The sequence below is a fragment of the Bidens hawaiensis genome, unplaced genomic scaffold (assembly GCF_021521415.1).
Source record: "Bidens hawaiensis isolate Kalapana, Puna unplaced genomic scaffold, B.hawaiensis_p1.1 tig00029329_1, whole genome shotgun sequence".
NCBI classification, from domain to species: Eukaryota; Viridiplantae; Streptophyta; class Magnoliopsida; order Asterales; family Asteraceae; genus Bidens; species Bidens hawaiensis.
The window spans coordinates 12,403-28,145 of NW_027494850.1; the positions used below are offsets into that span (position 1 = coordinate 12,403).

The 15,743-nt window shown below is 37.9% G+C and overlaps 1 protein-coding gene across 1 annotated transcript; it reads right to left on the bottom strand.

The window, feature by feature from the left end:
• Positions 1 to 206: 206 nt before the first annotated feature.
• LOC143578741 (uncharacterized) lies at positions 207 to 2,866 on the bottom strand. Its single transcript, XM_077062224.1, has 3 exons — positions 1,979 to 2,866; positions 644 to 719; positions 207 to 552 (listed from the first exon to the last, which is right to left on the bottom strand). Exons 1-3 carry the CDS (start codon positions 2,627 to 2,629, stop codon positions 380 to 382), a joined length of 900 nt encoding a protein of 299 aa, XP_076918339.1. The 5' UTR covers positions 2,630 to 2,866; the 3' UTR covers positions 207 to 379.
• Positions 2,867 to 15,743: the final 12,877 nt, after the last annotated feature.

Genomic DNA, 15,743 nt, shown 5'->3' on the forward strand with positions numbered 1-15,743 from the left:
AAAATTGATATACATTAAAATTTTGGGTTACATGTCTCACATGAAAAAGTGAATAGTCTCCTAGAGAGGTATATGGCTAATAAAAAAACGAACTTACTTGTGCACTTTGTAACATTCCAAATTTATAACACTAGTCTAATAGTTTCATTTCATATTCGTTCGAGAAGAGTTATTACACATTACTGTTTTCAAAAGATTCTTAAACGTCCGATGAAGTAATTGTTTTACGAGTATGCTTTACAATTTACATACGCATCGATCACCTAAGATTTTCTATGACTTTTACAACAAACACACGATGAAACTTACATTTTAACCTATCGAAAGATACCAACAAAAAAACAATTTCAATACATAACAAAAAAGCTAATGTGCAAACTTAGTATCCGATGGCTATGAGAGGCGACGGGGAGGAGGAGGAAGAAGATGGATGAGAAGGCCATAATTGTGCATTTTTGACCTTTGAAATGCTTGAAAGAACACTCAGTGGAGTTATATCTCCGACCACCGTCACCTTCTTTGATTCCAAGTCAATTTGAAACGATTTTACTCCTGCGTTTATTCATCAACATTACGATCTTTTACACTTTTGATAAAACATTTAGATAAATGTAAGATATATACTATGAAACACTAACTATACCTTCCATTCTTGAAATATGTTTTCTTACTTTCCCTTCACATCCCTTGCAATGAATTGAAACCCTCAGTTCCACAACCTATACAAACCATAAAGGAATATAAAATAATTTGTTTTCTATGTAAAAGTTAATATTTAAATATAAGATTCGAACACTAGAATCTTTGAGTTAGAGAAAGTACGAAAAATATTAATCTGCCATCCATTATTTAATTTTCAAAGTTCAATAATTTACAAATTAACTTTATAATTTAGTTTATTAAAAAAAAAGAATAAAAGCAATAACAGAAAAGGCTGTCATTTACAACTTTCAGTTTTAGTCTTTTTTAAAACAAGTCACCTGAATCTTTCTATTAGGTCATGAGGTATACTTTAACTGATCTTAATTTTACATAAGTTCCACATAACTCATTTTTTTCTCTTTCACTTCATGACATTCAAAAAAAAATGGTTTAACTCATTTACTTCATTTCTCTCCTATTAATATATAATTAAAATAACAAATCAATTAGTAATTAATACATATTGTTCCTTTTAACCCATTAAAAGCTTAAACCATGGGGCTTTTTAACACACTTTAACACAAGTGGGGAGTGGTTTAAATCCCTCTTTAAAGTGTCATGTCATTTTAACCTATATAGGAGTTATAGTATACCTCATAGCCTTACTGTGAATCAGTGATGTTTTCAAGTTTTGATATTTAACTACTTGAGTAAAAAATAAAAAATAAAATAATTAGTTTGTTTTTAAAATGAATAAATATTTGTGCTTATAATAATTATGCGTAGCTAGTAAAACATAAAAGCCATGTTTAAATAATAAAGGCCCAACAGGAGTTGGCTTACACGACCGGTTTCAAATTTTCAAACACGAATAAATTGTTAAATCTCAAACCAGCTGACTTACTCTCAAAGTTTGATCGTTTTCAAGAGTTTTTACTTTTTACACCTTTTTTTACAAACAAAATAATTCATTTTCAATTAGGTGAGAGGTCCCCGGTTCAAACTTGAGTACATGTTTAATTTATATTTATTGCTATAATAGTATAAAAGAAATACTCCAACCGTCCCATTATAAGTGTCATAGTTTGAATTTTCAAGTATTTCTTTTGCAACATTGACCGTAAATATTTTTATTCGTGTCATATAATACTTGATGAAAATTATATCAATGTAAAATACATTTAAACCCCAATCCATTCATATATTTTACATCAAGTATTATATAACACAAACAAAAATATTTTCGGTCAAAGTTAAACAAGAAAGGCTTGAAAAATCAAACTAGGACACTTATAATGGGACGGATGGAGTAACATTTACTGTGAAAAAAACAAACCTGATTATGTGAACGGGGCCTCAAGGATTTCGAACCAGGAGAATCCACACCCGCATGCAATCGAACCGACGACGATCTAGCTTTAACCAACGCAGGCGAATCACCACTACACGACCCTCTCGACGACAAAGACTTCTTTACAACAGGCATATGATGATCATGATCACCTGGCCATGTTTGTTCACTAACCACCAACACGCCCGTGTTACAAACATAATCATTATCCTTAACACGGTCATGCAAAAGATACCTAGACGAAGAACCATTACTATTACTCCTATCATTCAACTCCGCACTACTTTTCCTTCTCACTTGCAAATGATCATTATTCTTTCGGGTGGTGGAATAAGCGGACGAGGTGCTTTTTCGGCTTTTCTGGAGGTACGAAGCGAACGGCTTGGGATCAAGATGTTGTTGTGAAGTGCAAGGGATTGCGGGTTCTTTGAATTTAGGTTTGTCTCCGAAATCGAATTGGTAGTGGTTGTTATAGTAGTTGTGGTGGCGGTGGTGGTGGTGGGGGTTTAAGGGTTTTGGGGTGGAACCACCACTGCTAGGTCTGCCTCGACGGACCATGGCGTGGTGGTTCATGGTGGTGCAGATGGCGGTGGAGGCTGGAGATGCACAAAAGAGTTCGGATGTTTTGAGTTTCATTTTGGATATGTGTGAGTGAGTGGGAGAATGAATGTTAGTTGATGTTGGTTATAAAGTGAGGGATATGAAAGTGGAAAATAATAAATAATAAAAAGGTTTTGGGATAAATTGAAAATGTTATAAAAATAGGGAATTTGAAGATGAGATCATTACCTTAATTAGAAATTAAAATAAAATTTCATGTTTTTTCTACATATAAGTTTTATTAAAGTTTCATGAACTCTTGGTGTGGGATATCTATAAAAACCATGATATGTGTATAAATGTGATCGCTTATAAGTTTTTTCTCGTGTTTATCTTTTTATATGTGATGATAGTGCATGTATTCTTCACGATTTCTATTACGAGTATTTACTTAATTACGACTCATGTATCATAAAAAAAATTCGTTATACATCATAGTTGGGTGTAGTCGTATGCATACGAACACCTTTGATCTACCAAATGTCTTAGCATCTATTGCCTCTTAAGAACCTTCAATTTCCGTAGGCCCAATTTTTACCTTTCTCAGTTGACTCATTATGAAATTTAGCATATAGTGTATCTTAAGAATCTTTCGATTATGATTCAGAAGCATACCATACAAGTGATTCACACGATTACAAGAAGAGTAAGCAGTGCTCATTGAATAACTTACGATACTATTCTAGAGCTTTAAAGTGACAAACACAGAAACAATCATGCATTTTTTTTCACTTTTGTTCATAAGTCACATCTTATCTTAAGGGCATTTTTTTTCGCATTTTTTTCAATATACATCATGGCAGCTATTGGTATATTGATTAACAGTGGCGAAACTTGGATGAAAATGTCGAGGGTGGCGGACGAAAGTACGCATTAAAAGACCATAAACGGAGGGGACCGAGATCAAATTTTCGATTGAAAACGGGTAAATTTACATTACGTATAAAAAATATCTGGCGAAAAAGGGTAAATTTACACTACTACGCAAAAAAACGGAAGGGGCCGGGGCAACCCCTGGCCCCAACTTTCCTTCGCCCCTGTTGATTAAAAAACGTAAAAACCTGATCGTGCATTGAAGCGAGTGTTTGGTGATCTATGTAATTTGTAACTAGAATACTCTTAAATATATTGCATCCCTCGCTTCTCTTGTAGCTCAACCTCGTCTTTAAGGTACCAACTAACAATAACATGTGAAAAGGCTTGTACTTTTCAGGTTTTAAGGTTGATGTATCCATAGTTGATGTTCTAGTGGATCAAGCATAAAACAAAAGCCATTACTTATATGTGCATTCTCTTTTACTTCTTTCATTTTAAATACCACACAATCATCTTGGTCGTTATATAATGATATATACTTCAATTGGCAATCCTCTTGGTGAGGACATTAAGAATAATCAAATCCATAACACACTTAGAATTGAGTATAAATTATAAAACTATTAAAAAATTGACACAAGTGAAGAAGCATTATTAGCAATAGACATAAAGGAAAAAAAAAACATTCATACTTTAAGAACTCGATGACAAGTTCTTTTCAAGTGAAGAGGAATGATGCGGGACTGATAACTTGAATGAGCGGCTCATATGTCAACCAATGGTGTTAATTTGTGTTCCATGTAGCTTTAAGTAAATTCAAATGACTTAATGACACTAAAATTAGTAAAAACTTCTTGAATTGTATGTAAAAGTATCTCAATCTTAATACTAAATAATATCATGTCGAAATCAACAACTGAATCTCAACTCGAAGCTAAATATAGTAATAAGAGATTATGATAAAGGGGCACCTCCTCACATGACATGATCATATGTCTACATACGTGGTTCAAAAACAAAATTCATAAGGGAGATGAAATAAACACAATCACGTCTATATTTAAACTACATATTTGTTAGTTTCAAAACTATCAATCGCTGTATACCCTTATCCACTTGTAAGTCGTCATTCATCACCGAACCTCCTTACAACAAATACCTCGCAACCACAATTAAATGCTTGCAATGGTAGTTGACAAGGTGAGCTCTTAACCTAAGCAGTATATATTCATAGACAAAAACAAAATAGCATATACTATTTATTGAATTCAAGGTTTTATTACAAATTGAGATTCCAAGACAAGAAATGGGCGAGTGGTAAGGTTATTCATGGAGTTTATCAAATTATGTTACATGTTGGTGAACCAACACCAATTGATTATAAAAAAAGGTTTCTTCCTTGTAGTTCATAGGAAGTCGAAGGACATGACACCCTTTTGTAACCTTGGTTGTATATTGTTGTTCTCTCTCTTGGAAACACCTAACTTACAATCAACATAAGTGAAAGTATATGGTTTAAACAATAAAGAAATAATACAAGACTTGAATCAAGCTCACGAAACATTACGTGGTTGTAAAAATCTCGCCTAGGCGCAAATTAATCACTGATTAATAGTCGGTACACCACCAACTAGTCGCCAAACAATCGCTATTTGTTCAAATGCAGTTCCAAACAGCCCCTTAGTGAATCATGAATTTTAGCTCATACTAGATACAAAAAACCTAACCAACTCATAAGTTAGAGATGAAACGTGATAACAACACATGCAACAAATCGAAATCAAGGATGAAATGGTTGTTGATTTCTAAAATCTTCCTTGTGAACTGATAATCTTCACGACTTCACCTATATGTAGGTTTAGTTGAGAACTGCCCTTCGGGTTTTCTCTCCAAGTGGCCTCTTTCTCAAATCTGCCGAAATTTTCTTAACATGGCACCGGTTAAGTCAGTGGCGAAGCTTGGACACGAATGTCGGGGGGGGGGGGGGATCTTAAATTTTTGGCCGAAAACGGATAAATTTACATTACGTATAAAAAATTTCGGACGAAAAACGGCTAAATTTACACTATTGCACCCCTGGCCCTCAATATCCTTCGCCATTGGGTTAAGTGATATGGCCTCATCACTTATGACCGTATAATTTTTCCTGAAAGTTCAGCTTTTGGTATTCTTGATAAGGTTCTGGATCAGAGATTAAAAGACCGTATCATATTAAGCGAGATCACCACATTGGTTTGATGTTAACTTTCATTTTGCATTTCGAGTTCAGTTTCCAAACCTTCCACGATGGTCTCCATAATTCAAATTTAATGCAATTAATATTGAATCAAACGGATTTGTATCAAAATGTTAGCTTAAAATGTTGGATACTATTATTATTATTAACATGTTCAATTATTAAGTATCATCCTCTCTTTTAGTCTTTTATACTTTGTGTCACTACTGGTATATCAATTGTGAAGATGGTCATAACCTGAGCCAAAATACAAATAATATTATAATTTTTGTGAGTCTTTCCTAGATTTGTGGACTCCATATTTATAGAAAATAAATAAATATATAAACCATAATCAAGGTGTAGAATACTTTAGAGAGGAATCGAGTGACCTTTTTAGGTCTTAAGAGTGGTAAATTATTGGCTTCATGTACACTCATAATTGCAATATCATTGTTAACCGTTTGCTCATTGAAAGCCTACATGCATTTGACTCCACTTTAAACTTGAATAAAATGGGGCAATTTCAATGGTAATTAGAGGCTTAAAACAATCTCTCTTGCATGTGCTTTCTTTTCTATATTTTGCTTTATCATTATTGTGACTTTAAAACATATTAAAAAAATATCTCTTACATATTTCATGGTTAAAAGGGATGTTCGAATGCTTTGCAAACCTAAATATTGTAATTTATAGATGTGATGGTTTATATAAATAGCTTATTTATAAAAAAAAATTAACATAATAAAAATTATGTCTATTTCAGTTAATATAAATATGGATTATTGGATTAAAATAATCCCACATTTTATGAGTTGGCTAATAATAATCCCACCAGAGTTATTTCCCTCTAGCAGTCCCACATTTTTCATGTTTTTTGTTTTATGATCCCCTGTTAAAAATAATTAACGAGGTTAACTTTTTGCTGATGTGGCTATATGAGTTGGCATTTAAAAATCCAACATGTTTTTTTTTTCTTGCTAGGCAAATTACCTGGAATCCCTCACCAATATAACCCCCAAATTATCCATTGGAGCCCTAATTCCGCCGCCGGAGTAGCTACAGCGCAACCTCCACCACCTGATTTGAAGAAGCACCCATCAGATTTGAATATCTAAAATTAAGTTTTTTATCTGCTTGAATCCTTATTTAACTTCAACAAACCCACGTCATAGTAGCTACGGCGCCACCTCGATTTCAATGTTGCTGAACTTTTTTTTTCTCCTTAAAGTATTCCCTCGGAAGGGAGTAGCTAATCTTGGTAAGAAAAATACGCTACCTTCTCGTTTTGTTGGGTTCGAGGTAGCTGAAAGAGTTAGTAATATTTCGTACCGTTTCAACCTACCTGATGAACTTTCCAATGTTCATCCAACCTCCTTCACATTCCCAATCGCATGAAGTGCTTAACCGAGGGGAACCTTCATATACCTCTAGACGAAGTACAAATTGCTGAATCTAAATGTGGTTCAGAGTTCACTTGGGAAAGAAAAGACCAAGTGGAGTCCAAGAACCCGGATCTCTTAGTTACGATTAATTTCTAATTTCGGGATGAAATTTCCTAAAGTAGTGAATGCTGTAACATTTCGGATCTTTCGTTTTGTATTTATTGTAATTATACCCGACCCGTTTAAGGGTTCGGGTCACTCGTTAATAAAATGATCGCATTTATTGAATATTTTATATTTTAAATATTTAAAGTTACAAGAATTTTCAATTTTTATTGCCTAAATTCAAACTTTAACCCAAAGATGTTTCCATCTCAATGGTACAGGGACTAGTTGTGTAAATCTGCTATAATATTATATTTATTTAATATATAATAATAAACTAAAAACCCTAAATCAGGCCTGGTCCGACCAGTCGACCCAAAACCCAACCCGCGCACCCCAATATCTTCAAAACCTTTAATTCCCGCTCAATTGATCAAATCAAATATGGAATATAGCATATTCGGTCGTATAATCCGTTAACCGACATCCAATTTTAGTAAACACGTGTTAATTCATTCGTAATTTGATCAATTAACCTAATTAACCCACGAACAAACCCTAACTCGTGATCATATATAATACACTCGTTACGAATCAATTAGACCTGCAGAAACCACCTTCTCCTTGTCGCCAACAATAACCCCAAACTCAATTCCATTAACAATCGCATCTCGGCACCTAATTAAAGCCACTTCTGGCCGCGGCTAGCTCGATCATTTTCACCACCTTACCGGCTATTATAATTCGATTAACAGGAACCATCATAGACGTAGCACGAGGAAATTTAATTGTCTTTATTACATTCTCATCCTCATCAACACAATTGCAAGGTAAGTAAATCCACATCCTCCTTTTTACCGTTTTACATTTTTCGGGGGCGTTATGCGTTCACAATCAAATTATTGTTTTCACTACGATTCCATTATATGCGTAATTGAAATTGCTCGATTAGCTTATATGTGCAAATGTGACTATGTGTTTACTGTTTTATGATGGTTGGTATCCTCATCCTCATTAGTATGATCATACGCCGTTGGATTAAACCGTTATCTATGTGATTCGGTTGAAAAGACAACTTTTATTTATTGTTATACTGGTTGTAGTGATTTACAATTATCGCACATGGAATTGTCATTTTATTTACTATACATACTCACAAACTGTGGTTTACTTGCTCAACTTTACGTTGACAAATATATATATTTTCACGCATGGCGCAGGTAGCTGTCTTGGATGATTTCAAGAATGTCGAAGTAGATGCTACCTTAGGTTGCTCGATGATGTAAAGAATGCTATTTAATTTAAGTTTATTATTGATATATGTATCAGTCTTGAGAACTATGTATTATTGTGCTTTAATGTATTGTTTATGTGAAATAATAATTTAGATATTGACACGTGTAATTACATAGTGTCTTCTGAGCTATGATACAATTAATGTCGCGCACCGGCATGTTCCGCCATAGGTTGAGGTGTGACAGTTATATGGGTGAGGGATTCCAGGTAATTTGCCTAGAAAGAAAAAAAAAAGCCATGTTGGATTTTTAAATGCCAACTCATATAGCCACATCAGCAAAAAGTTAATCCCGTTAATTATTTTTAACAGGGGATCATAAAACAAAAAACATGAAAAAGGTGGGACTGCTAGAGGGAAATAACTTTGATGAGATTATTATTGACCAACTCATTAAAGGTGGGATTATTATAATCCAATAATCCTATAAATATTAAGTATACGTAATTATGTGGTTGTTCTCATCGTGTTATTAGTTCTTGTCAAATCTTTCACTAATATAAAATGTTGGATTTTTATGTTTCATAATTATCTCTTACCTTTTGGATTGTTACTAGATTGTATTATTTAAACCTTTTTAAAAAAAAAACACATGCAAGTATTGATATAAAACAAAGAAAACAAGTTTGACTCCTTCCCTATATAAACAACCCCATCCTCTTCATTATTCTTTGCTCATTCATCTTCTTTCTCTCCCAAATAAAGTTCATATCTCTAACCTCTAAGGTTCTTAATAATCAAGCAATAACCTTCTTTAATTCTTGTTTGTTACTTATTAATTCATATCTTGTGGCACAACATATATATAATATGCACCCCTCGTTTCCTTCGGCTTTCATCTTCTTCGGGAGGTGATATGCTACAAGGCAAGGCTACATGGAGAACTCTTTGTAGTTCTTGTTTATACTATTTTCCTTTAATGCTTTCCTAGTCTTGTTCATATTGTAAGTAGTTTAGCTTTTAATTCATGTTTAAAGAGTTTCATGGTATTGGTTATGAAGTCACTAGTCTCGGTTTTATCCCGAGATTTGACCCGAATCAAGACCGAATTGTGACATCTGCCCCGATCCGACCCGACCCAGGTACCCGTTTCTCTGACCCGATCTCTCTTTTATTATTTAATATTTATACTTGTATTTTATTTTTAATAATAATATATATTTCCTGCCCGCCTCTTTCTCCCTCTTTCTTTCCGCCGTCCCCTCCCTCTTCCTTCTCTCTTTCCGCCTTCTCTTCCCTCTTGTCCTTTGGTTCTTTCCGCCTAAGGATGTCTGCAGCTCCACGCGCCAGACTCATGGAAGCCTGCGTGAAGACATCTTGTTCCTGCGATGCGTGAAGAGAACTCTTCTCGCAGCGCGCTAAGAATGCATGTTCTTCCCGCGATGCGCTTAGAATTCTTGTTCTTCACGCAGCACGCTAAGGATTTGTGATTCTTCCCGCAGTGCGCTAAGGATTGTTGTGCCAGCCTTCGCGCTCGCGCACTCAGCCTTCCCGCGCTTAACCCTTGTATCTTCTGTTTAAATCTAGCCGTTTGCTTTCGTGTTGTCTTATCTTCTGTGCTGTTGACCTAACCTATCTAATGTCTGAATAGTTACTTTCGGCGCAGCATGCGTACCAACCCCCATTGGTTGGTAGAAAAAGTGACTGACATTATCTTTTGAGATCTGCTTTTGCCATGCTTGACCAGTACCTTTATCTGACCTGCCCATGCCTGTTACTGTTCCCTGTCAGCTTTATCTTGCCCCCTGCAGCTGCCATATCTTTTGATATCTTTTGCTTTTGGATTCTTATGCTTTTTGATATCTTTTGCTTTTTGAGACCTTTTCCCCTTTTCTAGGATTGTGTTCCCTAGGGTTTCTCTATAAATAATAGTATTATTTTTCCTAACACATCACACACAAAACACTTAATCTCTCCTGTTCTCTTGCTCCTTGCTCTCTCTGCCGTCTTCCTCTCTGCCTCCGTCTTCCTCCTTGTTCTTCCTGCTTTTCCGGTAATATATATTATATATAATAGTTTACTTATTAATTATGCTAACTTATAATCAAGACTTAAAACAAATCATTAAAACAATAATCTTATTTATAGGTTAACTTGTGCTTGTTTAAAGTTGGTTCTTGCTTTATCTATCACCGCATCGTTTATCATGTGAGTTATCTCGTATCTAATCCCTTTTTATTTTAAATGCTTTGGGATGTTCATGTGTTCATACAAAACTTGAGTCTTAAACTTGTTTATGAACTTTAGTCGCGCAGTATCCCATGTGTTGAGGACGTTTACTTGGCTGTTTATTTGTATGTGTGTATCATTAACCGCTTTGTTCGGCCTATTCCGCAGTTCCGTTGGTACCATTAGTTGAACACGGGAGACCTATCGTTTACGGTTTTCTTTGTTTACACTTGCACAGATGTTTTCTCGTTTTTATGCTCAATTGGGAGCATGGATTGAACTATGATCTATGAACTATCTTAGGCTTGATCACAATCTGATTACACCCTTGTTAAACTCTAGACATACACGTGTTGCGCGCAGATTTACTGTGATTATCTATGATTATCTATTAAACTTGATTTCTCACCAACACGCAAGTGTTTGACGTTTATTTTAACACATGTTCAGGTTTGCAGTAGCTGTTTTGGGAGCTTAAGGACACGTAGGAAGTTCTTTATTTTGGACCTAGATTAAAATGTATCAAGACAAGTTTTCGCTGTTCGAATATTATGATTTATAATATATTAATTTATGTTGTTTCAAGTTCTCTTGTTTACGTTGCGTATGCGCGAATGAATGTATTTATTAAATATTGACACCCAATAGTGTCACGAGTAATGAAACAATATGTGGCGCCCCGATGTATAATCCGCCTTTGGTCGGGGTGTTACAGATTGGTATCAGAGCTCGTTGACTTTAGGATAGGTGGTTAGACGTAACGGCCTAGAATACCTAAGAGTCCCTTCTCGCGCATGAGAGAAATCTCATGTTTGCGCGCTTATTGTTAATTACTCGTTATTTATGAATATGCTCGCGCTTGCGCAGTATATGGTTTTATGTTTTATTCCGCGATATTTCGATTTTTGTGAATTTCGATTTTTATTGATTTTACTTACATATTCGTTTGTTGGGATTGAAAATCCGAAAAGTCATGGTGATACATGAATAGTTGATTTTCAATTTCCATTTACGATTATGTTCTGAGGTTGGAGACTTGAAAAGTCATGGTGATACATGAATTGTCCACCTCCAATACTCATTTTCTTGTATATTTTATATTGAAGATTGGAAAGTCATGGTGATACATGAATCGTCAATCTCCAATACTCGTTTACTCGTATATTTTAAATTGGGAATTCGGAAAGTCATGGTGATACATGAATTGTCGATTTCTGATTCGAATTTGTTACCTTTATTAAGTCTGCATTTAGGGTCATTTATTTTACTTTAACTTCTGATAGCATCTAACTCCGTGAAACCAAGCTTTATAAAGTTATACTTTGCGATAAAACCAAGATATTAACAAAAATTAAAACTTTTATAGAATGCCTCCGCTATCTCGCCGATTTCAGAGAAGAGAAGCCTCGCGCATGCGTAGACAGCAACGTTCCCAGGAAATGGCCGCCGCAATAGCCCAAGCTTTGAGCCAAAACAATACCAATACCTCCAGTTATAACATTAAGTCCTTTAACGCGGGTAACCCTCCAAAGTTCACAGGTCTTGAAGGAGCCACCGTGATGCTCCAGTGGCTTGAGAAAATAGAAAACACTTTCCTCCATACCCAATGCCCCTCAGAAAGACGAACCCTATATGCTTCCAGTGTCCTGGAATCCAGAGCGCTTACATGGTGGAATGGAGTAGCTCATGCGCGTGGCGCAGAGGCTGCTTCTAGCATGACATGGGAGGAATTCAAGGAAATTCTTACGCGAGAATTCTGCCCTCCCAACGAAATTAAGCGCCTGGAGGAAGAATTCTGGAACTTGAAGCAATACAGCGGTGAAGCGCGCGAGTACGCGACGCGCTTCCACGAGCTAAGCTTACTGGTCCCTCACCTTGTTACCCCTTCACGCCGAGCCATAGAGAAATTCCTTGGGGGTCTCCCCATGGAAATTCAAGATTCTGTATGGGCCAGAAACCCAGTTACCCTCTCTGACGCCATCGAGTTGGCCGCTGTGCTCAGCGACAACCATGTCAGAGCAGGAACCCTGTTCCTGCGGGGATCTGAGAAGACCAAACCCACCAAAACTGCCCCTGAACCCGCAGAAACCAAACCTGAACCCTCAAACCATAACCAGAAACGTAGGCGCAGACAAGCTTACGCGCTTACCAACCCGCCCGTAGTCCAGCAACCCGCTTACCAGCCTCTAGCATACGCCCCTCAACCTCTGTCAGCCTACCCAACACCTCCTATAGGCCACAACTATGCCATAACCAATCCCGCACTCCCTGCCCCGCCTCCTAAGAAACCTTACACAGGAAACCATCCCTTTTGCCCAACCTGTAGATTTCACCACCCAACCCAAACCCCGTGTCGACTTTGTACCCGATGTGGCCGTACTGGTCACACTGCTGAAAACTGTAGAGTCCTTCCCGCCAATCCAATTGCGCCAACACCACCAGTCTACCCGCAGAACCCACAACCAACCTACCAAAACCCACGACCCAGGTCGTGCTATAACTGCGGTGATCCCAGTCATTTCCGGAACGCGTGCCCGAGACTACAAGTGCAAATCACACAAGCGAATCCGGTGAACCAGATTTCGAACCAAGTGACGCGTGGACGAGCTTTTAACATAACCGCGCACCAAGCGCAAGCGAATAATGACGTAGTTAATGGTACATTTTTACTTAACGGATTTTATGCTTCTGTACTTTTTGATACTGGCGCCGATCGAAGCTTTATCTCTCGCGCCTTCGAGCAGAAGCTTGCGCGACCGCGCAACGATTTAAAAGAAGATTTTTCAGTTGAATTGGCTAATGGTGAAATTATTTTAATTAACTCAGTGATTAAAGATTGTACGCTTAACCTTAACGAAAACGATTTTCTGATCGACCTCATCCCTATGCCTCTTGGAAGCTTTGATGTTATCATTGGTATGGACTGGCTCTCGCATAATCGCGCCGAATTTATTTGCGCCAAGAAATTGGTTCGCCTACCTCGAGAAAATGGTGATCTTTACATTTACGGCGAAAAACCCTCCAGTGGTCTTAAACTTATGTCTTGCGCCGAAGCCCAAAGGCTCATGCGGAAGAAGTATATTGCATTCCTAGCCCATGTGGTTAAGCCTGTTGAAGAGAAGAAGCTTCGCGATATCCCTGTTGTGCGTGATTTCCCTGAAGTTTTTCCTGATGATCTTCCTGGTATCCCTCCCGCTCGTGAAGTCGAGTTCCGTATTGACCTTGTCCCTGGTGCTTCCCCCGTGGCTAAATCTCCTTATCGTCTTGCACCCGCTGAGATGCAAGAATTGGCAAGCCAACTTCAAGAGTTGACTGCTAAAGGATTCATTCGCCCTAGCTCTTCGCCCTGGGGTGCTCCGGTGTTGTTCGTTAAAAAGAAAGATGGATCGTTTCGCATGTGTATTGATTACCGCGAGTTGAACAAACTCACCATTAAAAACCGGTATCCCTTACCGCGTATTGACGACCTCTTTGATCAACTCCAAGGTGCCTCCTGTTTCTCGAAGATCGATCTCCGTTCTGGTTATCATCAGTTGCGTATCCGCGATGAAGATGTTCCGAAGACTGCTTTTCGTACTCGTTATGGCCATTTTGAATTCTTGGTCATGTCCTTCGGTCTAACCAACGCACCCGCCGTTTTCATGGATCTAATGAATCGGGTGTGTAGGCCTTTCTTGGATAAATTCGTGATCGTGTTTATCGATGATGTTCTGGTGTATTCTAAGACCAAGACCGAGCATGAGCAACATCTCCGATTGGTATTGCAAAAGCTTAGAGCCGAGCAACTCTATGCTAAGCTTTCCAAGTGTGAATTTTGGTCTGATGAAGTACAGTTTCTTGGTCATGTTGTAAACAAGATGGGTATTCATGTCGACCCATCCAAGATTGAAGCAATCAAGAACTGGATTACGCCATCCTCTCCTTCTGAGATCCGTTCCTTTCTGGGCTTAGCTGGTTATTACCGGCGTTTCATTTCGAACTTCTCAAAGATCGCTTTGCCTTTAACAGCTCTGACGCACAAAGGTAAACCGTATATTTGGGGCTCGAAGCAAGAAGAAGCCTTTCTAACGCTCAAGCGTTTGTTGTGTGAAGCTCCTGTTCTTGCACTACCTGAGGGTAATGATGATTTTGTCGTGTATTGCGACGCATCCAACCAAGGTCTCGGTTGTGTTCTTATGCAACGAGGCAAGGTTATCGCTTATGCATCGAGGCAACTTAAGATTCACGAAAAGAATTATACAACTCACGACCTCGAGCTTGGTGCAGTTGTTTTTGCCTTGAAGATCTGGAGACACTACCTTTATGGTACTAAGTGTATCCTCTACACTGACCATAAAAGCCTTCAGCATATCTTTGATCAAAAGGAACTTAACATGAGGCAACGCCGATGGAACGAACTCATCAGCGATTACGATTGTGAGATCCGGTATCATCCTGGTAAGGCTAATGTGGTAGCCGATGCGCTCAGCCGAAAACCCTGCCAACTTAACTGTATCTTGCCGCGCACGCATCTTCACTTTGCGCCGATTCAAAGCAACCTTGAATCGCGTATTCGTGACGCGCAGCGCGCATCCATCAGTAACGGTAACCTTCGCGCCGAGTTAGCGTGTGGCGCGGAAGCACTCTTTGTCCCTAATCTGAGTGGAATTCTCTGCTATCTTAATCGCATCTGGATCCCTTGTGATGAGGATCTTCGCGCTGATATCCTGAGTGAAGCGCACAAATCTCGGTATTCTATTCATCCTGGCGCTGATAAGATGTACAAGGATTTGCGCATTACTTATTGGTGGCCTGGCATGAAAAAGGATATTGCTGTGTTCGTAGCTAAGTGCCTGACTTGTTCTAAAGTTAAAGCTGAACACCAACGCCCATCTGGTTTGCTCGAACAACCAGAAATTCCTACGTGGAAATGGGAAGGTATAGCGATGGACTTTATTACCAAGTTACCTTTGACAGCAAGCAAACATGATAGCATTTGGGTAATAGTGGATCGATTGACTAAATCTGCTCACTTTCTGCCCATTCGTGAAAACTACCGTGTTGAGCATCTCGCGCAGCTTTATGTCAAGGAAATCGTCTGCCGCCATGGTACTCCTTTGAGCATCATATCCGATCGCGATGGCCGTTTTATATCTCGCTTTTGGAAATCTCTCCAATCTGCGCTAG